Here is a 25,209-nt window from a genome sequence, read left to right as displayed (position 1 = left end):
TAGATGTGGGGCATTTATACACAGGGTCAGTGTAGTATGTATAGATGTGGGGCATTTATACACAGGGTCAGTGTAGTATGTATAGATGTGGGGCATTTATAGACAGGGTCAGTGTAGTATGTATAGATGTGGGGCATTTATAGACAGGGTCAGTGTAGTATGTATAGATGTGGGGCATTTATATACAGGGTCAGTGTAGTATGTATAGATGTGGGGCATTTATACACAGGGTAAGTGTAGTATGTATAGATGTGGGGCATTAATACACAGGGTCAGTGTAGTATGTATAGATGTGGGACATTTATACACAGGGTCAGTGTAGTATGTATAGATGTCGGACAATTATACACAGGGTCAGTGTAGTATGTATAGATGTGGGGCATTTATACACAGGGTCAGTGTAGTATGTATAGATGTGGGGCATTTATACACAGGGTCAGTGTAGAATGTATAGATGTGGGACGTTTATACACAGGGTCAGTGTAGTATGTATAGATGTGGGGCATTTATACACAGGGTCAGTGTAGTATGTATAGATGTGGGGCATTTATACACAGGGTCAGTGTAGTATGTATAGATGTGGGGCATTTATACACAGGGTCAGTGTAGTATGTATAGATGTGGGGCATTTATACACAGGGTCAGTGTAGTATGTATAGATGTGGGACATTTATATACAGGGTCAGTGTAGTATGTATAGATGTGGGACATTTATACACAGGGTCAGTGTAGTATGTATAGATGTGGGGCATTTATACACAGGGTCAGTGTAGTATGTATAGATGTGGGGCATTTATACACAGGGTCAGTGTAGTATGTATAGATGTGGGGCATTTATATACAGGGTCAGTGTAGTATGTATAGATGTGGGGCATTTATATACAGGGTCAGTGTAGTATGTATAGATGTGGGGCATTTATACACAGGGTCAGTGTAGTATGTATAGATGTGCGGCGTTTATACACAGGGTCAGTGTAGTATGTATAGATGTGGGACATTTATATACAGGGTCAGTGTAGTATGTATAGATGTGGGACATTTATACACAGGGTCAGTGTAGTATGTATAGATGTGGGGCATTTATACACAGGGTCAGTGTAGTATGTATAGATGTGGGGCATTTATACACAGGGTCAGTGTAGTATGTATAGATGTGGGGCATTTATATACAGGGTCAGTGTAGTATGTATAGATGTGGGGCATTTATATACAGGGTCAGTGTAGTATGTATAGATGTGGGGCATTTATACACAGGGTCAGTGTAGTATGTATAGATGTGCGGCGTTTATACACAGGGTCTAATTATTAACTAGTGTAATTTTCACTCTAAATGTCGACTGCCAGTAGTAACCCCCTAGCTGGCGAAGAGATTCATCCATTTAACAAGGGACACGACAGTACATGAACCACCAATATCTTTCCTTGGCTATCTCAGGATGGCAATAGCATAAAATAATGATTGAAAAAAAATGCTCGTTTTTGTGAGCATTAATAGAGATCCAAAGTAAGAATAAGAATGACAACATTTTTAAAAGAAATAAAGAATTTAAGGGTAAAGCAAATGGGGTTTAAGAAGGTTAGCGTCAAAGTGCTCAAAGACTATTTGAGAGTTGGGAATCCTTCCGCCACGCATGGAGCGAGGAATGGGGGAATGATTAGGTACCAGGTGGTGAAGAGGAAGAGTATGTGGTTCTCAAACTTGGTCCTCAGGACCCCACACAGGTCACATTTTCCAGGTCACCTAGCAGGTGCACAGGTGTATGCATTACTCACTGACACATATTAAAAAATCGACAGGTGGAGCTAATGATTTCCCTTGTGATTCTGTGAGAAGACCTGGAAAACATGCACTGTTTGGGGTCCTGAGGATGAGTTTGAGAACCTGTAGCACAGAGGCATACTCTCTGTGAGCAGCTATGAGGACAATGCTGCATTACTGTGGAGCTAGTAGGCTATTTCCTTCATTGCAGCTATGTCCCCAAATTGTGTTAAATCGTGGATGAGGGCGGTGGGTGCAGTTTCTTTTTTATATTTTCTTGCTAACGGGCACATAGCTGCCCCCGGAAAGTGCGCTACTGATTTCCTAAAGCATGAATTGAGATCTTGGGGAGCTGCGGAGTGTGTGTGGGGGGGGGGTGGCATAGTAAATATACCCACAGGTTGTGTCCTGTAGATAGTGACACCAGGGCAGCGTAATTCATTCACCATTAGCAAGTCCGTTTTGCTTAGCAAATGTTGAGGTAACGCTACAAAATCACCATTCTCTGATATGCCAACCACCTGTGCCTCATTCCTTCCAATTTAAAGTGGGTGTACAAATTCAAAAACGAACGAAATAGCTTTTGGGGGGTCTGCAAGTATGGGGGAGGTTTTTCTTTTTTACTGCAGGTGCTTGCTGAAGGTGCGTTTTTTGGTGCACTTTAAAGCTTGAGTTCACTGATTTTGTACTATGGTTGCACCCATTTTCATGTACCCCAAATTTGATGGGGCTACTTATTTTTTTCAAAAAAAAGTTGCAAAATGCCATTCTTCACCACTTTCTCAAAGACGCTAAATAGCTCCTATTGAGACCAATTAAGGACAAGGCCTGCAAGGTGTACGTTGGGGCTAGCATTGCCAGGAGCGCTTGCATGGATGAAAGGGCTGGCTAGGACCTGTAGTTCCACGCTTGAAAGTAGCGTCGGGAGATGCGCTATTAGCGGGCAGCGTCTTAAGCTAGATGGATGCACCCATGTCCAGGCGTCCAGGATAGCGGGGAGCACAGGGGGGGGGGGATGATGAAGGGCTGCACTGCAGCGCATGGGGGTGCCCAGCAATTAGGCACAAGTCCTGCAAGGTGTACGTCGGGGCTAGCATTGCCAGGAACGCTTGCATGGATGAAAGGGCTTGCTGGGACCTGTAGTTTCACGGTTGAAAGTAGCGTCGGGGAATGCGCTATTAGCCAGCAGCATGTAGAATATGTATAACTTTTTGTATTGTCTAAAAGTAACGTGTCGATCTTTTATCTGTCGATCAACTGTCGACCTAGTTGGCATTGATTTATTGATCTTGGACTAGTCGATCTTTTATCGATCGATCTATTAGCCGTCTATCTATTTGATTTTGATCTGTTATTATGTCTATTTGTGTGGTGTCGATCTATTAACTGTCTATTATTTGTCTACCTATTTGGTTTCGAACTTGGAACATTGTCTAACTATTAGTTGTCGATCTATGTTGTGTCGCCCTTATATACCTTTCGATCTTACATATTCGATATATTATATATCGATCTAATGTCCCGTTTGACTATATTACTGTCGGACTATTGTTACTGTCGATATATACTTTGTCTATCTAAACTACATATCGAACTAACGTAGTCGACCATTTACCGGTCGAACAAGTTGTGCCCGATCTAATAATCCACACCCGTAAAATCCAGCGGGATCGCGGAGAGGTCAGTATTGCTGCCTCTCAGCAATGAGGCGATGGGTTCCAACAAGAACAGGGTGCTAACTTCATGAAGCCTGTATGTAGTTCTAGTGTCGTTGTGGGTTCCCTGCATTTCCACTGGCAAACTAGTATTTGGCTGGCTTCTGAGCACTGTACATTGGCCTGTCAGCATGTAGAGACTGTGGTAGGGAAAATTAGAATTTATGTCCCAATGGGGCAGGGACTGATGTGATTGCCATGTACAGAGTAGTGTAGTATGTTGGAGCTATATCAGTAAATGTGTAATAACAGGTATTCAATCATTTATTACTAGGGCCAATATCTTGCATTAACCTTCTGTAATTCGCAGGACATGTTCGGCAGGATTATAATGACATTTATCCCATTAGCTGTACTTCGCTAATCACTCTTCCTATACAAATAAACAAACATTCAGCATGGGTAATAATTATGTATGTACTGGCAGGACTTCGTCTGTGTTGACCTGCAGCTAATTTAACATTAGTTGTAATCCAGCTCCACAGTATGAAAACATTCAGGTCTTTGTTACCCTAAGAAATGATTTCTCCTAGAGTACACAGGATAAATAGCCGATGTGTGCTCTAGGCCTTTTCAGCTTTAATCACAGAGTAATAAAAGCACAGACAGTAGCTAAATGTAACCAGGTTGATGAGAGACTTTGCCATGGCATCAACGCGTTTCGCTACCATGGCAAGGAATGGTCCATCTTCAGCCCTGGAGATTTTTAAATAAACAGAGCTTAGTATAGTGTTTTGATGACTCTGATTGGACAGCTGCCGTGACTCACTCATAGTCATAATAAGTATTATCCAAACAATGGCAGTATTAATATAAAAGCTCTCCAGAGGGTTACACCACGATCAATGACAAAATGTATGAGTTACTTGAAAGCTGCATGGATCCCTGATATGGGATATAACTGTCCTGCCAGGGAGTAAATCCTTATACCATAAAAAAAACATAAAAATATTACCTGGAATTTTCTAAGATCTTTAATGTGCCACATTGTGTCTATCTTTACAGGGCATTTTAGCCCATAAATAGAACTAAAATCAATTGTTGTTCTTCAATACCAGATCCTAGATCCATGAGAATGAATCCCCCCTTTTTCCCATGGGCCCCCGGTCACAGTTTTGCATTCACTATATGTAAATGGAGTGCTGCGGGAACATTATACAAAAAACTTAGCAACTGAAAAGGAAAAAAAAATAAAAAAAAATGAAAAGTATCATCCAGTTTAACGCATCAGGAAATAATGCCCTGGAAATGAATTCATGCTTTAGTAATTAAAATTGCCCTTTAGGCAAAATTCTGCAAGTTGAAATATGGTGTGTGAAGGTAATGTAATAGCGTCATTAGTACTAGGCACAGAGCCGTGCATACCGTTTTTAGGGAGAGAGGCAAAAAGGTAATGACGGAGCTCAGGTGCATTAACAAGTCCTGCCTTGGGCTATTTTCAAGACCTCAATGTGAGGAAGCATCTGTCAGTCAGTCTGCAGCATAATCCACAAGCACTGCCCCATTCATGCTTATGTAACAGGGACTGAAGCCCTAATTCCAGGTCAAGCCAACGTCTCCCAAATAACGGCACTCAAATGTATTAAACTTCCTAAAGAGTGGAGAAGGTGCCCATAGCTAGCAACCAATCAGCTTTTAGCTAGCATTTACCAAGTGCAATTTGTAAAATTTATAGGTAGAATCTGATTGGTTGCTATGGGCAATTTCTCCATCCTACAAAAGATTTGGTATGTCTCCCCTTTTGCTACTGAACCTTTACACCTGTGCCTGTGTAAAGCATCTGCAAATATTAGTGTATCCCATTCAGGAGATAATTATTACCTTGCGGATAAAAACGTCTTAGCGCCCTCTTGTGTATTCCTATAATTGACAGGGTATTTCATATAAATATATATTTTTAAGTTTATTTTCCAATGCAGTTCCTGGTTACACCAGTAGGTGCTGAGCCTCCATATAGTCCTCCATTATGAGAGACGTATGGGGGAAGGGTATTCTATACAACTAAAGTATGCAGGGAAAAACATGTTAAAAAGGACTTTCCATCTTCTAAACAAAAACAAAAAAAACAAAAAAAAAAAACAAGCAACTAAAGAACAAGCATAAAGAAATAACCACTTCTAACCGACAGTTTACCCCCAGCAAACGCCAAATAACAAATGCAAATGAGTATGAGTGGGCCTGGCTTCAGGTTACTCCAAAAACAACATCACCTGGTTAGTGACGGAGATTATTTCAAAAAATGGAAATTGGGGAAGTGTGTTAAAGTTACATACAGTATAACAAAACCAATGTTATAAAATGGATTTGAACATGAAATTAACTTTTTAGAATCTTTTTCTTTTCACTTAAAGTAGCAATCCCACATAGGTCTCTTTAGGTCCCTGCTTTAAATGGTTACATTTTAACCACACACCTGTCATTTTCCTTAGATGTTTACCGACAAATCATTACGGGCTCTATTTATAAGTAAATATTGGTCTTAAATCAGGTGGAAATGGCTGTTAAAAGTATTATAGTACGGATATCTGCGAAGTCTCATGCTTCGCCCAAATGACCTCGCCCCCATTATTTTCTATGGGGATGACGAACTGCAGTCATATTTACCAAATATATGCCGTAAAATGGGCTATTACTACACACTCTTCTTACAGGCCAGCGGACAATAACTATTACTCTGATATAATAATTCAGGGTGTTTAGACGGGCAGGCCAGGGCGGATCCGTGGCAGCTGTGGTCATTGTATGGCACAGGACGAGTAGCACTCTCAATATAAACAGTGTAGTGAATGCTTGAGTCTTGGTGCATTGTGATATCAGGTCACTGTGAGTGTTTACATGTTAAACAGTGTGTATAATACACATTATGTTACTGGCAGAAAGCCATGCATTAATACAGACAGATTAATAACGGAGGGACAATAGAACAAACTGCATATGAGAGAGAGGAGAATGGTGTCATCAAGCGGCTGCCGGTTCTTCAATAGTAAATCTCCCTTTTCATACTGGTATTTAACAAGCAAATAAAGCTGAACTATATACATTACATAAGTGCAGGGTTTAAACTTAAATACATGTGACCACTGTGCGCTCCGCCACTTCAGAGCACGGAGGCCGGGCCCTGCCAAACTGACGCAGCCATGTTGGCAAGTTGCCACTTTGCAGTGACGCCGTAGTATTGATCGAGGGGGCCCGAAATTCCCAACATGATGTGTCCATACAACCACTTTCCTTCCGAGGCCGGACATTCCTCATAGCGGCCATGATTGGAGATACTTTTGACCAGCATTATTTCTTGGGGTTTAAACATCAAATAACAGATCTAGATAACAGCATCTTATACAAACTGAAGAACGCTTCAAATAGTGTGCTTGCATCCGCCCTCTCTTCCTGCAATAGACCCATAATGAGCAAGAGTGTATCTATAATGCGTGCAAGGTATGGAGTCCAGGGGGGTCCACACCGTTCAGCCTGCGCCCATTCACTATACTTACCTTTCCAACGCCGCAGAAGTCACTGGGAAAATGGAGTCAGCACCATTTTCCCGGAGATATGCGGAGTGGACTTTTGCACAGTGCCACAGACTTCTCCCTGCATTAAGGCAGTAGGGGTGGCGTGGGGAAGGTCTATGTGACTGCACATGGGCCCCCTCCTTGGATAAAGGCCTTATGATAAATAAATAATAATAAATAACATAAAAATAAATTAAAACAATTATATAATCCTAAAAACCCTTGAAAAATCTAATTTGGGCTATTTGTAATTCTATAAGTTATTCTATGTTAATTTGGTCTATCTAGTAAGCTCTAGAACAGGCATAGGCACCTTGTTACTCTCTAGTTGTTATAAACTACTACTCCCAGCATGCCCTGTATCCTGGGTCTTTGAGTTTCACAACTATAACACTGTGTTGCATAGGACGATTCTAGACTACAGCTGGAAGAAGTGATAGTAACTGGTTCATACAGTCACTACAGAAATATTGAGTAATCCTATTGGCTGTAAATAGATTAGTTATGCAGGGGCTTACAGTACCACAATCGCTTCGGTTCAATTATATTTACTTTTAAAAAGGTGCATTTGGTTAGACCACAGTTTTCTATTATCATTCATTAAATGTTTGCTTGTGTGCTTCTAGCAGCAAAGAGAAAGAGTCTATAAGGAGATGAGTGATGTGTGATGGTGCCCACACACATACCGATGTCCTCACGATATGATTTTATGGCCAATTTCCTCATGAACTTTCACGGGAGCTCCCTTGCCGTCGTGATCACGATTTGGAGTTAAAAATGTCCAATCTGACTAAAGATCTATCTTGCAGCCAATGCATTGTATCCCAGATTGGCTAATCTGCCCTACAGCACGGCAGATCAGAAGATGCGATGTATGACGAGCGGGGACGCGCATCGGCATCGTGCTTGTGAGTATAAACTCACGATTTGTACTTTTTTTAGCCGATTCATCGGCACGATTCGTCGAAATCGGCCAAATCGTGTAAAATGTCGCTATGTGTGTGGGCACCTTGAGGGAGGACAGGGCTGTATGTGACAGGGCAGTGTTATATGAGGAGAGCAATGGAGGCAACAGGAAGCCACAGACTGAGAGTTAGATAGTGGAAGGAGAAGGGTCCCCAGCAGCACAGAGTATATCAGGAGATGAGTGATGTGTCAGTGAGGACAGGCCTGCATGTGACAGGGGTAGTGACATGATGTGAGGAGGGGGAATGGAGGCAGCAGGAAGCCACAGACGGAGTTATATAGTAGAAGAAGCAGAGTCCCCAGCAGCACAGAGTATATCAGGAGATGAGTGATGTGTCAGTGAGGACAGGCCTGCATGTGACAGGGGTAGTGACATGATGTGAGGAGGGGGAATGGAGGCAGCAGGAAGCCACAGACGGAGTTATATAGTAGAAGAAGCAGAGTCCCCAGCAGCACAGAGTATATCAGGAGATGAGTGATGTGTCAGTGAGGACAGGCCTGCATGTGACAGGGGTAGTGACATGATGTGAGGAGGGGGAATGGAGGCAGCAGGAAGCCACAGACGGAGAGTTATATAGTGGAAGGAGCAGGGTCCCCAGCAGCACAGGGAAATGGAGTGAGGCTCCAATCAAACCAAAGCTAGAAGACTGTGCAGAGACACAGACATTGAAAAGAATGTATTACACAGTCTTCTAAAACGAACATTGGCAAAAGGATTATAAAGGTCAAACATGAATAATGCACAACTTTTAGTATTATTGTTAAACTTTATTGCAGTTCTGCATATCCCATAAAATTCAGAAACGCAGACTAGTAATAGCCAGGGAGCGGCTGCTGGCCAATAAGCGACCTGCTGAGTCACGGCCTATTATATACTGAACAATATGTCAGAAAGAACGTCAGAGGCCATCTTTAAAATTTAAACATCAGTGGAAATCTTGTGTATCTTTTTCAGTTCCTGATTGAAGAAGTCTGCGGCATCAGATACAGTATAGTAGTTACAGGCAGATAGACGGCTTCTGTTACATTCTGTCCAGTCACGACAAGCAAATGAATTCCTAGGAGAGATATGTGATCGGTTTCACCTGAGGCCAGTCTCACAGCTCCATGACAGGAGGGGGGGCCTGATGTATTCAGGGTTCCCTGCGTGTGCCAAGTATGTTCCAGGAACCAGTTGTGTGCCGCTGATCTTATCAGAGGTTACAGGCTGATGGGGCTATATCTACTAAATTGTGCTTTGTGCTGAGACGCTTAATCTACCTGTAGAAGCGAATCCTCCCACAATAGCAAATATATATTTTTGACATGTCGTAGAGAAATGATCTATCTCAGCATTGTCGTCATATCCGAATATAGCTATTTATTAAAACTAAAGCATGCACACGTTGCTCATTACATACTGCCATGCCTCAGCAAACATCTGCCCCACATCACATAACAGATGGTTGGAATGTTATATTACTTTTCACCTAAACTGAATGCCCCATCCCAAGTTGTCAACAACGGTCCTTGATTTTCAGGACAAGAATGGTTTATATCTGGAAACGTCCTTCATTTCAGATCTGGCCAATGGCACCATACAGTCTTCTCATTCTCAGTATGGGGGAAATGCATCAAGCCTTGGAGAGAGATAAAATACCAACCAATCAGCTCCTGTAATTTTTTCAGGTTGCTTTTGAAAGAGGACAACGAGGAGCTGATTGGTTGGTACTTTATTTATATCCAAAGCTTGATACTCCTCCCGCTTTATAGCCAACCTGTGAGCTTCGGACCTTAGTATCTATTGAAGGCAAGTATTTACATGCAAAAAATATTAAATGAAAAAAAACCAAACAACCATGTAGGGTGCACTGGGGTCCGCTGAGAAAGTGCAGAGTATTGATAGAACGCTCATAGTCACATGTTCTATAGAAAAGTGCCCTTGGATATGGTTTTATATCGTCTGAAAAAAATCCCCATTGCCCAAATCCTTCCTCTGAGGGTCTGCGTGAGTGATCCTGGGGCAGTATATAAATCTACATAACATGAGGACTGGAGTCTATGGTGAGGTGATCGTCAGATACCGATGTGTAGGGAGAACACTGAAAGTATTGAGACACTTTAGCCTGGAGGAGTGAATGCAGCTTTAGGTACAACGACTGTGGACATTCCAGCCCGAGAGCCTCACAGAATTAGTTTTGCAAGTTAAAAATACAAAATACACAAAATTTGCATACAATAGTATTCCCAACACAAGGGCACAGTTTTTTTTTTTTTTAGGACAACACAAAACGCTTTTGCTAAGAACACATTGAGACTTTTGTATTTAGATTCTCACTCCCACAGTACACGGGCTACACTTTTTAAGCTACCAGAATGCTGCTGAATCTACCTCCTTCCTCTCACTGACATTAGGAATTAGATAACAGCGATGGCAGCAAAGCTTTGAGAAGAGAAATATAGAAATACATATTGATAAGTATGCATTGCTGGTACTGAATGATGAGCAGGATGTATTGGCAATGGAGGGTCGTCCAGACTCAAGCGAGGGGCCACTATGACTGCGGTCACTATTTTACGGAACAAAGTGTTTCTAATCTCTACCTGGCGTAAAGTAATTACATGGCAGCAAAGTGCAGGTAAAGAAGTTAAGCTCCGCCCACCCACCCACCGCATCTCTACAGCAGTGTGACGTGAAGGTCTTCATAATGATCATCTAGAGTGACAAAGCCCATGTGTGTGTCTCCAGCAGCTCAGATATCGCTCAGGACTATGGGCCAGTGTAACCGCGGCGCGCGCGATGCTATAGATTAAGTAACACATCCAGTTTCTCAAATAACTCAGCATCAACCTGTATACAGAAGATCCAGTATACCAGGAACTATATCCTGCATTAATCAGCAGAGCAGCGGTGGCATTTAACACCTTATTAAAGAGCAGCAACCTACTTTTCTTACAGGAATAGTAGTATAGAATAATAAATATTTTGCATTGTTAATAGGTGTATAGTTGAGTGTATGACCGGTGGTAGTTGCTAAAAAGGTTTAAGGAAATACTCTCAAGATAAATAACAAAACTATAGACTTTTTTTTTTTTTTTTAAAGGAAATGTTAAATGAAATTCCCCTAAAGCTGCAAATGAAAGAAGTAAGATGCCATAGGTTCTGCAAATATCAGAAATATCTGAACAGATCTATACATGGACAAAGGGATGGGTACGGGATGCCAGCGGTCAAAATCCCAACCAGGTTACAGTGACGATGCCTCCAGGTAAGTAAGCCTAACTTAACCCCTAACCCTCCCTCCCCTAGTGCCTAAACCTAATCTCTCTCCCCCTAGTGCCTAAACCTTACCTCTCCCCCCCAGTGCCTAAACCTTACCTCTCCCCCCCTAGTGCCTAAACCTAATCTCTCCCCCCCCTAGTGCCTAAACCTTACCTCTCCCCGCCTAATGCCTAAACCTTACCTCTCCCGCCTAATGCCTAAACCTTACCTCTCCCGCCTAATGCCTAAACCTTACGTCTCCCCCCTAGTGCCTAAACCTTACCTCTCCCCCCTAGTGCCTAAACCTAACCTCTCCCCCCTAGTGCCTAAACCTAACCTCTCCCCCCTAGTGCCTAAACCTGACCTCTCCCCCCTAGTGCCTAAACCTAATCTCTCCCCCCTAGTGCCTAAACCTAACCTCTCCCCCCTAGTGCCTAAACCTAACCTCTCCCCCCTAGTGCCTAAACCTGACCTCTCCCCCCTAGTGCCTAAACCTAATCATCCCTCCCCGCAGCCTAAACCTAACCTCTCCCCCTAGTGCCTAAACCTAACCTCTCCCCCCTAGTGCCTAAACCTAACCTCTCCCCCCTAGTGCCTAAACCTAATCTCTCCCCCCTAGTGCCTAAACCTAACCTCTCCCCCCTAGTGCCTAAACCTGACCTCTCCCCCCTAGTGCCTAAACCTGACCTCTCCCCCCTAGTGCCTAAACCTGACCTCTCCCCCCTAGTGCCTAAACCTGACCTCTCCCCCCTAGTGCCTAAACCTGACCTCTCCCCCCTAGTGCCTAAACCTGACCTCTCCCCCCTAGTGCCTAAACCTGACCTCTCCCCCCTAGTGCCTAAACCTAACCTCTCCCCCCTAGTGCCTAAACCTAATCATCCCTCCCCGCAGCCTAAACCTAACCTCTCCCCCCTAGTGCCTAAACCTAATCATCCCTCCCCGCAGCCTAAACCTAACCTCTCCCCCCTAGTGCCTAAACCTAATCTCTCCCCCCTAGTGCCTAAACCTAACCTCTCCCCCCTAGTGCCTAAACCTGACCTCTCCCCCCTAGTGCCTAAACCTGACCTCTCCCCCCTAGTGCCTAAACCTAATCTCTCCCCCCTAGTGCCTAAACCTGACCTCTCCCCCCTAGTGCCTAAACCTAATCTCTCCCCCCTAGTGCCTAAACCTGACCTCTCCCCCCTAGTGCCTAAACCTAACCTCTCCCCCCTAGTGCCTAAACCTAATCATCCCTCCCCGCAGCCTAAACCTAACCTCTCCCCCCTAGTGCCTAAACCTAACCTCTCCCCCCTAGTGCCTAAACCTAACCTCTCCCCCCTAGTGCCTAAACCTAACCTCTCCCCCCTAGTGCCTAAACCTAACCTCTCCCCCCTAGTGCCTAAACCTAATCTCTCCCCCCTAGTGCCTAAACCTAACCTCTCCCCCCTAGTGCCTAAACCTAACCTCTCCCCCCTAGTGCCTAAACCTAACCTCTCCCCCCTAGTGCCTAAACCTAATCTCTCCCCCCTAGTGCCTAAACCTAATCTCTCCCCCCTAGTGCCTAAACCTAATCTCTCCCCCCTAGTGCCTAAACCTGACCTCTCCCCCCTAGTGCCTAAACCTAACCTCTCCCCCCTAGTGCCTAAACCTAATCATCCCTCCCCGCAGCCTAAACCTAACCTCTCCCCCTAGTGCCTAAACCTAACCTCTCCCCCCTAGTGCCTAAACCTAACCTCTCCCCCCTAGTGCCTAAACCTAATCATCCCTCCCCGCAGCCTAAACCTAATCTCCCCCCTAGTGCCTAAACCTAAACATCCCTCCCCGCAGCCTAAACCTAACCCTCCCTGCGCCGGTATTCTGATAAGTGTCGGAAATTCCGGCATCAGCATTCTGAACGCCGGAATCCAGGTGGTCAGGATTATGACCGCATCCCGGTTCTGAGTCGCGCACTATATTGAGCGATATTTTGCTATCGCAAGTCTAAGTCGCATTGCGCATGCGTCCCGGTTGTGTTCGGACAGAGCCGTAGTACCGATTGTAGATGGGCGCATGCAGAAATGTCTTGGAAATGTGTACGGCGTTCCTTGGTGGTGACTGGAAGGTGGCTATTAAGACGCACAAAGGAGGACTGTCTTATGGGCGTGTTATGTGGGTGTCGTGGGTGTGTCACTGAACGGGTTGTGTACACAGATGCTTAATCGCTCATATTGCAGGACATACTCTAACAGAGAATCTGCAGCTAGCACGAGGTAATGGTGCAACCGATAGTAGTGTTTAAAGATGCACCATGCGATATTACAGCGTCTAAAGATACTCAAAGTGGGCATCGCAGTCCTTACACAGTCAGGCGCACATCTGTACACCAGGGGAAGGGTTTTAGTTGGCATTAGCAGATCGTCACAGATGTGACTACAGCAAAACATGCTAAATCGTTATTATAAACTCCGCGAGTGCGCCGAAGGTGTACGCCTGTGAACGGGGGCATGGTCTCATGGAAGTTAGGCCACACACCCCAGTATACGACGTTTTGGAGGCATGTCCGTGTGCTACGCCCGTTTCTCGTCATGCTGGGGCCGAGCCCAGCACTCTGGCAGCTGCTAGGCAACCCCAAGCCTCTCCCGGCACAGAGCCGATCCATTCTCCGCTGCTCAGCTATGCAGAGTAGCAGTGACAGAGTGCCCCCCCACGTCGACCCCCCCAACCCCCACTCCCTCTGACAGAGGGACACTGCGGCCTGCGAGCTGGACAGCGGGACAGTGCCTCGAAAAGCGGGACGGTCCCACTGAAATCGTGACGATTGGAGTTATGGCAGCTTCTAACTTCAGAATCGGACCCATAATGTATAGTTGTGGGCGAAGATTTAAGCTCCATTTGCATTATAAATGGTTTTAAGTGTGAAAGATGTGGTGAAGGGTGACATCCGTATTGAGGACTAAATGAATATTCATGAGAGTGCAGCCCAACAATTACCTAAGTGGGCCAGCTCTCAGCTGCGCCCTATTGGAGCAAAAACATGGTTCTGAAACAATGACATAAAACAGCCACTTACCGCCATGACAAGCTCAAAGGGGTACTTGTAAACCCGCACCGGGGACAGGTATTTCTGTACCATGTTCCTTGCTGGTCTTGGGCTGTCTGTAAGAAAGAGAAAGTGATCTGTCAGTCATCTGCTGGTTCCATCATGAAACCTATAATGACCCTGGGGGAGTTTTCCCAGGCACAAATATACTAGCAGAACCAGTTCAATGGGGACAATGTCTGGAAAATCACTTGACCGAATACAAAAGAAGTGGGAGAACAATATCCGACCTGGAGACATTTCAATGACAAATACATTTAATGTTTATAAAGAGCCCAGAGTCCCTGTATGACCAACACAGGGACTCTGGGAGCTATGAAATGGATCCGTCATCTACTAATATATAAGAACGTCGTGTCTGTCTGTTTGTTCCAAGATGGCGCAATATCTACTAAACCGATTCTCTTAAAAACTCTCTCATTTTGTAGTGGAAACTCCTAGAAATAACCTGCACTTTGTTCCATCTCCATCCAACAAGTTAAAGCTAAGCAATAACAAAAACTAAATGTACTGACATCATAAATGCTAGAGTTAGGTGTGGAACATCGCTCGTGCCCGGTAAGCGGTTGGGGGTTGAAGCGCTTTAAGCCTCGCAGTCACTTGAATAGGATAGAGGTGGATGAATAGGATAGGTTACATAGCAGTCTGTGCACAGGGCACACAGTGACATTGGTGTGAGTGGTGGGTGAATAGGATAGGCTACATAGCAGTCTGTGCACAGGGCATACAGTGACATTGGTGTGAGTGGTGGGTGAATAGGATAGGCTACATAGCAGTCTGTGCACAGGGCACACAGTGACATTGGTGTGAGTGGTGGGTGAATAGGAGAGGTTACATAGCAGTCTGTGCACAGGGCACACAGTGACATTGGTGTGAGTGGTGGATGAATAGGAGAGGCTACATAGCAGTCTGTGCACAGGGCACACAGTGACATTGGTGTGAGTGGTGGGTGAATAGGATAGGCTACATAGCAGTCTGTGCACAGGGCACACAGTGACATTGGTGTGAGTGGTAGGTGAATAGGAGAGGTTACATAGCAGTCTGTGCACAGGGCACACAGTGACATTGGTGTGAGTGGTGGATGAATAGGAGAGGCTACATAGCAGTCTGTGCACAGGGCACACAGTGACATTGGTGTGAGTGGTGGGTGAATAGGATAGGCTACATAGCAGTCTGTGCACAGGGCACACAGTGACATTGGTGTGAGTGGTAGGTGAATAGGAGAGGTTACATAGCAGTCTGTGCACAGGGCACACAGTGACATTGGTGTGAGTGGTGGATGAATAGGAGAGGCTACAAAGCAGTCTGTGCACAGGGCACACAGTGACATTGGTGTGAGTGGTAGGTGAATAGGAGAGGTTACATAGCAGTCTGTGCACAGGGCACACAGTGACATTGGTGTGAGTGGTGGGTGAATAGGAGAGGTTACATAGCAGTCTGTGCACAGGGCACACAGTGACATTGGTGTGAGTGGTGGATGAATAGGAGAGGCTACATAGCAGTCTGTGCACAGGGCACACAGTGACATTGGTGTGAGTGGTGGGTGAATAGGATAGGCTACATAGCAGTCTGTGCACAGGGCACACAGTGACATTGGTGTGAGTGGTAGGTGAATAGGAGAGGTTACATAGCAGTCTGTGCACAGGGCACACAGTGACATTGGTGTGAGTGGTGGATGAATAGGAGAGGCTACATAGCAGTCTGTGCACAGGGCACACAGTGACATTGGTGTGAGTGGTGGGTGAATAGGATAGGCTACATAGCAGTCTGTGCACAGGGCACACAGTGACATTGGTGTGAGTGGTAGGTGAATAGGAGAGGTTACATAGCAGTCTGTGCACAGGGCACACAGTGACATTGGTGTGAGTGGTGGATGAATAGGAGAGGCTACAAAGCAGTCTGTGCACAGGGCACACAGTGACATTGGTGTGAGTGGTAGGTGAATAGGAGAGGTTACATAGCAGTCTGTGCACAGGGCACACAGTGACATTGGTGTGAGTGGTAGGTGAATAGGAGAGGTTACATAGCAGTCTGTGCACAGGGCACACAGTGACATTGGTGTGAGTGGTGGATGAATAGGAGAGGCTACATAGCAGTCTGTGCACAGGGCACACAGTGACATTGGTGTGAGTGGTAGGTGAATAGGAGAGGTTACATAGCAGTCTGTGCACAGGGCACACAGTGACATTGGTGTGAGTGGTGGGTGAATAGGATAGGCTACATAGCAGTCTGTGCACAGGGCACACAGTGACATTGGTGTGAGTGGTGGATAAATAGGATAGGCTACATAGCAGTCTGTGCACAGGGCACACAGTGACATTGGTGTGAGTGGTGGATGAATAGGAGAGGCTACAAAGCAGTCTGTGCACAGGGCACACAGTGACATTGGTGTGAGTGGTAGGTGAATAGGAGAGGTTACATAGCAGTCTGTGCACAGGGCACACAGTGACATTGGTGTGAGTGGTGGATGAATAGGAGAGGCTACATAGCAGTCTGTGCACAGGGCACACAGTGACATTGGTGTGAGTGGTAGGTGAATAGGAGAGGTTACATAGCAGTCTGTGCACAGGGCACACAGTGACATTGGTGTGAGTGGTGGGTGAATAGGATAGGCTACATAGCAGTCTGTGCACAGGGCACACAGTGACATTGGTGTGAGTGGTGGATGAATAGGATAGGTTACATAGCAGTCTGTGCACAGGGCACACAGTGACATTGGTGTGAGTGGTGGATGAATAGGATAGGTTACATAGCAGTCTGTGCACAGGGCACACAGTGACATTGGTGTGAGTGGTGGATGAATAGGATAGGTTACATAGCAGTCTGTGCACAGGGCACACAGTGACATTGGTGTGAGTGGTGGATGAATAGGATAGGTTACATAGCAGTCTGTGCACAGGGCACACAGTGACATTGGTGTGAGTGGTGGATGAATAGGATAGGTTACATAGCAGTCTGTGCACAGGGCACACAGTGACATTGGTGTGAGTGGTAGGTGAATAGGATAGGTTACATAGCAGTCTGTGCACAGGGCATACAGTGACATTGGTGTGAGTGGTGGGTGAATAGGATAGGTTACATAGCAGTCTGTGCACAGGGCACACAGTGACATTGGTGTGAGTGGTAGGTGAATAGGAGAGGTTACATAGCAGTCTGTGCACAGGGCACACAGTGACATTGGTGTGAGTGGTAGGTGAATAGGAGAGGTTACATAGCAGTCTGTGCACAGGGCACACAGTGACATTAGTGTGAGTGGTGGGTGAATAGGATAGGCTACATAGCAGTCTGTGCACAGGGCACACAGTGACATTGGTGTGAGTGGTGGGTGAATAGGATAGGCTACATAGCAGTCTGTGCACAGGGCACACAGTGACATTGGTGTGAGTGGTGGATGAATAGGATAGGTTACATAGCAGTCTGTGCACAGGGCACACAGTGACATTGGTGTGAGTGGTGGATGAATAGGATAGGTTACATAGCAGTCTGTGCACAGGGCACACAGTGACATTGGTGTGAGTGGTGGGTGAATAGGAGAGGTTACATAGCAGTCTGTGCACAGGGCACACAGTGACATTAGTGTGAGTGGTGGGTGAATAGGATAGGCTACATAGCAGTCTGTGCACAGGGCATACAGTGACATTGGTGTGAGTGGTAGGTGAATAGGATAGGTTACATAGCAGTCTGTGCACAGGGCATACAGTGACATTGGTGTGAGTGGTGGGTGAATAGGATAGGTTACATAGCAGTCTGTGCACAGGGCACACAGTGACATTGGTGTGAGTGGTAGGTGAATAGGAGAGGTTACATAGCAGTCTGTGCACAGGGCACACAGTGACATTAGTGTGAGTGGTGGGTGAATAGGATAGGCTACATAGCAGTCTGTGCACAGGGCACACAGTGACATTGGTGTGAGTGGTGGATGAATAGGAGAGGCTACATAGCAGTCTGTGCACAGGGCACACAGTGACATTGGTGTGAGTGGTGGGTGAAGGCGCTGCTGTCACCAGTCTGTATAGCGCTGCTGGTCATGTGGGCCACTCCTGTGATAGGGCCCCTATGCAAAGCAATACAACTAGAACACCTCAAATAAAGAAAAACATTGGCAGAAGAGGTATCATTGTGGGCGAAGCCGTGGGCAACAGCTAGTGCATAATAAATAAGTTTTCCCCACATAACGCAGAGTATTATTTCTCCCATCTGTGTTGTGATGTAGCTCAAACGTGTTTAAATAACCTTTTTTGCTTTAAACAGCATATTTTCATACAGCACTGAACACCTCAACAAGGTGGCTTTGTGTTTAATATAAAATGCTTGTCAGTCTAATTAATATTATCAGTGTAAATTTTTGTTGAGTTTGGAGAATTTCATGTACGTAGTTTGGAATTAATTTATGTTCTATTGTGTAACATTATCTGGATGAAGCCATGTAAGAAACCTCAGGTGCATGATTAGACCTAGTCAAATATAGAGAGGGATTACGTTTGCTTTAGATTACAGTGCCATGTGCTATCTTGGTAATACAATAAATAGTGTTCAATAGCATATTTATAATGACATTTAGCACTTACTAGGAACATGCATACTATATAGATTCCATTCACCTAGGGGAAAAAGACTTTTTCTTTGCTCGATGCTCCATTCGAAGTTCATACAATAAATCTTGTTGACAATCAGTCAAATAGTAATTAGTGAAACGTCATCAGTGTTCTCCACAAAAAAAAATTTCCGGCTGGGTGGCATCAAGAAGTAGCCGGGTGGGGCCTTCGCAATAATAAAATGTTTTAAACCCTGACCTTATAATGATTTGAAATAACATTTTATATATTCATTCTCCTCTTCTTATTAGAGGCCCAGTCGTCTGATTATGAAAAAGCTGCAAAGTCTGGTCCTTTTTATACAGCTCCCAGATACTGTCCCCACTTGGAGGCTTCCAAAGTGTCGGGTGGTAGGCGGTTTCTTGCCGGGTGGTGTACCCGCCAAAAACAGCCTGGGGAGAACACTGCGTCATATCAGTGCAATGGTGTAAAGGCCTAGTGTTCATTCTAGCACCCTGCACCTGTCACAACCTGTATAGTTCCTCTTTCCTGCTTGGGGTGTCGCTCTTTGCTCTGGTGCTTCTGGAACACTCATTTCTGTATCTCAGCAGTTTGTTGCATTAGCCAAGTGTGCTAGAAGCACCAGAGCAGAGAGCGACACCCCAGGCAGGAAAGAGGAACTGCACTAGTTGTGACAGGTGAGGAGTGCTAGAATGAAGACTAAAGGCTGCATATTATTATGGGGTGAGAGGAACAAAAGGAGGGGTATATTTAATAAAGTGCAGGTTTTTAGAAGTGGAGATGGGATGCAAACCGGCTGACATGATCCCGACAGCCGGCTTCCCGACTGTTTTATCCCGGCATGGGTTAAATGACAGGCTTCTATATCTAGATGCTGTCATTTTCCTGACGCCGGGAGACAGGCGCCCGGCATCCCGATCGGAGGGATGCCGGGCGCTACGAGCGGACAGCCGTGGGGGGGAGGGTTAGGTTTAGCGCACCCGGGGGGACTTAGGGTTAGGCACCCCCCCGGGAGGGTTAGGCCAAGGGGGAGGAAGGGCTAGGGTTAGGCACCCCCCCGGAGGGGACTTAGGGTTAGGCACCCCCCCCGGGGGACTTAGGTTTAGACAGCGGGGAAGGGAGGGGTTAGGTGATTAGGGTTAGGCACTTGGGGGGAGGTTAGGGTTAGGCACCCCTAAGGAGGGTTAGGGTTAGGTTAATGATTACTTACCTTAGGACGATCGGGATTTCCAGCGCTGTCAGACTGCCGCTGCCGGGATCTGTTCAGCTGTCGGGCTGCCGGCGGTATTTCATACCGATTCCGTGGAGATGTTACCCATCAGATTCTAGCTATTATCTTCCAGAAGGTGCTAGATAAATGTTAAGTAGTATCGGTTTGGTTGCTATGGGCAACATCTCAACTTCTAAAAACCCGCACTTTAGTAAATATACCCCCTAAGGTACAAACAATTAGGATAGAGTGACACAGGAGTTAAAAACTAAACCACTTTTCCATCTTAAACAATACAGGGCTCGGGAGATCCAGAAGGGAAGGGAGGATTTGGAATGTGGTTGTTGCAGGACAGCGCGTTTCACCGAACTTCTAAGTTTACCAACCATGAACTTTGAGTTTTAATTTGGTTTTGCTATTCCGCACTGTACTGATGGTCCATTCACTCTGTCATGGGAGTGGTTGCTTCTTAATTCTAATGCAGGCAACCTATAACCTTCATGCTGCAAGGTGTGCATATGTCTTGCAAGACTTTCCAGTCATTGCATGGCATCTACTAGAGCAACAGGAAGCACTAACACGCTTTAAATGCAACTGGCTTCTAGACAGTATATAAAGAGAACCATTACATGTAAGGCACTGAGAGAACTACATACAGAACACATGACACATACTTACACTGGTCACTGGTGAAGATATTGGCTGAGCAGGAAAATGAAGATAAAATCAGGAATAAAAGCGGAGACAAGTTCCAAAATAAGTAAGAGAAGGCACCACAATGGTAGATGTGAAGATCACTGGAGAACAAGACGGGGTGCTGGTTTCAGGCCTCAATTAACCATTCTAGGCCTTTTGGCCTATCAGCTTATTAGCTAAAAGCTTAGATATTAATCTTCAAAAAGAACAATTTGAGCATTTACCATTATATAATAGACTGTACCCCAACTTTCATCTTCGCCACGACATGTATTTCCTCCAGGCCGGTTATATCAGGTATAGATACTTTACTCCTAAAAGCAGACGGCACAAGTCGTACTGGTCCCACCTTTCTGTATACATCTCTCTATTACGTTTCACTACTGGGATTTCTCGATTACGATCTGTCATTAAGAAGCATAAACACAAAATACTCCGCAGACCAGGCCGTGCCACTGGGAAACAAACACCTTTCCATATTTCCTGCTCTTATGTGACGTTCTCACCCTGGGGATTTACATGTGCGACATTGGGAAGCTCTTGAAATAGATGGGAACCCAGGGAGCTGTCAGCTAGGATCCTCCTGGGCAGCCAGCTTACATAAGAGCATGTAAACAATCCCACATTTCCTTTCATGCGCCCAAGTTGCATGCAATTGTCTGCCCTGAGCCATGACACATCTGTACCAATTCCACTATAATATTAAAGTAAAAATCTAGCACGAGAAACTGGTAGCCAGTAATTTTAGGAGAACCAAATGGCATCACTGAGAATCCAAGCAATCTATTTAATAGTGACTTTGGTGAGGAACTCACACTTTGTGATGTCACTGATTAACTCACTAGTGTGTGCAAGTGAGCACACGCTATGTAACAAAGCGCCAGGTGTTTGAAACCAAAATGAGAGACGAAAAAGGGGTCAATTCAATTAGCCACCAGCTGGCTCTGCGGTGCTACTAAGTGCGCCACTTATAGTAGCCCTGGAATCTCAGAATTCAATTCACTGCCCCATAGGGTTACGTACAAAAATCCGCAAGTCGGGGCGAGATGGGGTGCGAGAAGAGGTGCACTATGCCCTGCTCGCCCCTAACTGAATCGTCCCTTAAATATCACAAATGAACTTTGAAAGTTCCATCCTTACTTTTGTAGTCTCCACGTTTGCCGTAGCTACCATCATTTTTTATTTATTTATTTTTTAACCAAAAATAAGTTATTTCCAATGTAACAATCACTATTGACCATAACAATTTGATATCATGAAGATGTTACAAAGCTTTTTAACAAGTTTGTGTCTATTTTTTGCAGCTGGGTCCCCTTAATAAGGTCTTGGTGCAATGTGGTTTGCAAAATGCCATGCAGCTAGTGAGCTCAGGGTGGCTAAAACAGGCTGAGGAAGACTCTTTGCCTGCAGGCCTGGGGTAATGTCCTAGTAACACAGCATTCTTCTCTCCTCCCTGTAGCTCCAGAGGTCTCATGCTCCTGTCATGTAGGTCTGTACTGACCTCACCGTGGCAATGTTTTAAAGTAAGGTTTTGGTTTTTTTATGTGACACCATTCTTCAGAAAGGACTGATCAGTGGTTGGATCTGTGGGCATAACATTATCCCCAGATATCAGCAATGGAAACTTTTTCTCTTTCTGGTATACGGTAATTTCCTTGCTAACAGGAAAAAAATGAGGCCCCGAGACAATATCCAGGTCCTTCTGAAGAAAGGAAATGTCTGTTTGCCCTTCGGCGCAGAGAGGCACAAATGCGCCATTTCCTCCTCTTTGTATCATTGTTATGCACCAACAAAACAAAAAAAAAATTAAAATGTCATAAAACATCCAATGGCCCTACTCCGATCTTTGAAAAGAACCCCCTTGCTCCACCGTGCTCCATAACCCTATGTGGCTTGGCTGATAGCTAGACGCACTTATGCAAATCGAGGAGTCCAGCAGGGCTAAAGCAGACTTTTCGATGAGTGCCGGCCGTTCTAGACTTCGATGTACATTCTTGAAATCTCTACGTAGCTAGAAAAGATCAACCAAGGCGACAGGTGTCCTGTAAGTGACATATCACAGCGACATGACGTAGGCAACCTGGTGAGAATGTCATCTGCAATGGGCTGCTCCTATATAAAGCAACTCTCGCATAATTACACCGTTAACCCCATTTACAAAACACTCGGCGGTACCTGTTTATTCGGGTAGCGTGCTGTAGGAAGTCTGACATCCATCAGCACTTAGTACGGGGACAATGCTCCGTTTGAGAACCAAACAACTGATCCTTGTGCTGTCGTCTCCCAAACTCTCCGGAGCCAGTGGGAGGCTGGCAGGGACCTGCCCTGACACATTCAAAGCCGAGCTGCTTGCAATCATGTCTGTTTTGTGCAGTTCTCCATACACAGCCCTCCAAAAGAAACGTGTAGGAGTATGGAATAAAGGAACATTTATTTTTTTCTCTCTAGCAAACAAATCGACAAATCGGCAGCACCATTGTGCCTGCGCTGGCATTTAAGAGCTATTTCATTAATCCCTTTCGTAGTAAAAGAACTGCTGCAGTTATATTGTTTATTTAGTCTTATTATAGCTGTGCATTACGGCGATGCTTCTTGGTGCTGATCAGGGGCTCCTGAAAGCTGGTATTCAATACATAACACCTAACGGCAGGTACTGTAACAGTTGTGTGACCTCTCTAGATAGCAGAGCAGGGCGGAGGGGTTCCAGAAACCTAGAACAGCAGCCCATAAATGGCTACTCTCCTAGAACATCCAGCAGACTTCTGTATTGAGTAGAGCTCTCCCAGACTCCGCATAGAGTAAACCAGCTTCCTGGATCCACCCACTTCCCCAGTGAACTGGGCAGACCGCGGACCAATGATGCAGTTTTGGTGAATCGCCTGATAATGAGCGAGTGCCACATGCGGCTTTGAGTAGCAGAGGGCAGGGTTGTGCCACCCACCTGCTCACGGGAACCTCCAGGACGCCATTTTAAAGAAGTTTAACAGCTCACCAAGAACAAGGGAAGTCCCAGCTGTGACACGCATCCCTCGTATTCAAGGTGTTACACACCTAAATATAAAATTGCCAATCAGTGGCGCCACATGTTGGGAAACTACAAGTGCTGGCATTGTACCGCGTACAGGATAGAACGACACAAGTACTGCTTAGAAAACACTGGCATATGAGCCAATTCGTTCATACATCAAGTACCAACCAATCAGCTTCTGTCATTTTTCAAACACCGGGCTTGATCCAATTAGCCGAAATGATCTCAGTCATGGCAGCAATAGCCGCACTATACGGCAGCATATTTTCACATAAAAGTGCGCGCGGCCCCATAGGGCTCCGAAGAAAAGTATGTGAATTCAAGCTCGTTGCGGGCCGCGAGATGCGGTGCAGGTGCCGGCAGTTAAATGCCATGGCAATGGCACCCTTCGCAAACAATTGGATCGAACCCATAGCCTATAACATGACAGTTAGGAGCTGATTGGTGGGTATTTTATTTATCTCCACAGCTTAGTACATATCCCCCAGGTGGAGAACCAGAGTTCTACCAGTAATACTTTTCGGATTTTAAATACACCTTGAAGAAAAATATTAACCAGAGAATAACAATGGATGTCCCAAATTGCATCGAACATGCAGAAAGAGGAATTTTATAGTGCAGTTGGTCAATACTGAAAATAGGGACAAATAGTTAAAACATGGGACTGTCCCTGGAAATGAGAAGCAGTCGTCAGCCCCTGCCATATGTAATAGGGGATTCTACATTTGTCTCTACACACAGACAGGCATAAAACGAAGCAGGGAAGACGCCTAACCCCTTTATAATGCATCACAAGAGAAACGTAGGGACAGCAGGTACCTTGCTGGAGAATGGATCTCTTGCCTCCTCAGGTAATCAGCACCGCAGGATTACATGGAGCTGGATCGGAGACCTGTTCACACCTGCAGTTTCTTCTGTACACTCTAAAATGAGGGAACAGAGACTGTTCAGCAACAACATCGGTACAGCCCTCATATTGTAATGCAAACTTGCGGCTTTCCAGGACATGCTGGGCTTTGCAGTTCCACAATGGCCCGACTGTCTACATCTACTACAAAGAAATGCCCACATTCAATAACGGATGTTTAAAAGGGAAAAAAAAACACCTCAAAGTTCCCTTGTGGAATGAGTGGCTATACATATTCACAAGCAAATTAAATTGGTTATGGATTGAAAGATCTACAGTAAAAAGGTAGGCAATGTCTAGATAGACACCAGATGTTAGACAGGCAATAGGTCAGCAGGGCCAAAAGGTCGACATGAAAACCCTAAAGTGCCAACACGACACTATGCTATTTTACACATATCCTAAGTTTAAAAAAAAATTGTATTATGCAAATGATTATTTTCACATATTCCTGTAAAGGGAAAAAAAAAAAAAAATAATAAAAAAAAATATATATATATATATATATATATATATATATATATATATATATATATATATATATATATATTTATATATGCATTT

At 45.0% G+C, this 25,209-nt stretch overlaps 1 protein-coding gene across 5 annotated transcripts in view; it reads right to left on the bottom strand.

Annotated features, from left to right (window-relative positions):
- LOC148505538 (SEC14-like protein 5) overlaps window positions 1-25,209 on the bottom strand; it is an 89,846-nt gene that overhangs the window by 38,562 nt on the left and 26,075 nt on the right. For all 5 annotated transcript variants that reach the window (XM_088448171.1, XM_088448173.1, XM_088448170.1 and 2 more), the window contains 2 exons: window positions 24,558-24,661; window positions 14,219-14,304 (listed from right to left, as the gene is read on the bottom strand). In XM_088448171.1, coding sequence (XP_088304297.1) covers window positions 14,219-14,281 — 63 coding nt within the window. In that variant the 5' untranslated portion in view covers window positions 14,282-14,304; window positions 24,558-24,661. The remainder of the gene's footprint in view (window positions 1-14,218; window positions 14,305-24,557; window positions 24,662-25,209) is intronic.

This window comes from Taudactylus pleione, unplaced genomic scaffold (assembly GCF_031769625.1).
Source record: "Taudactylus pleione unplaced genomic scaffold, aTauple2 ptg000451l, whole genome shotgun sequence".
Classification (NCBI taxonomy): domain Eukaryota; kingdom Metazoa; phylum Chordata; class Amphibia; order Anura; family Myobatrachidae; genus Taudactylus; species Taudactylus pleione.
The sequence above is the reverse complement of the archived record's forward strand: the minus strand, read 5'-3'. Positions and strand labels throughout refer to the sequence as shown.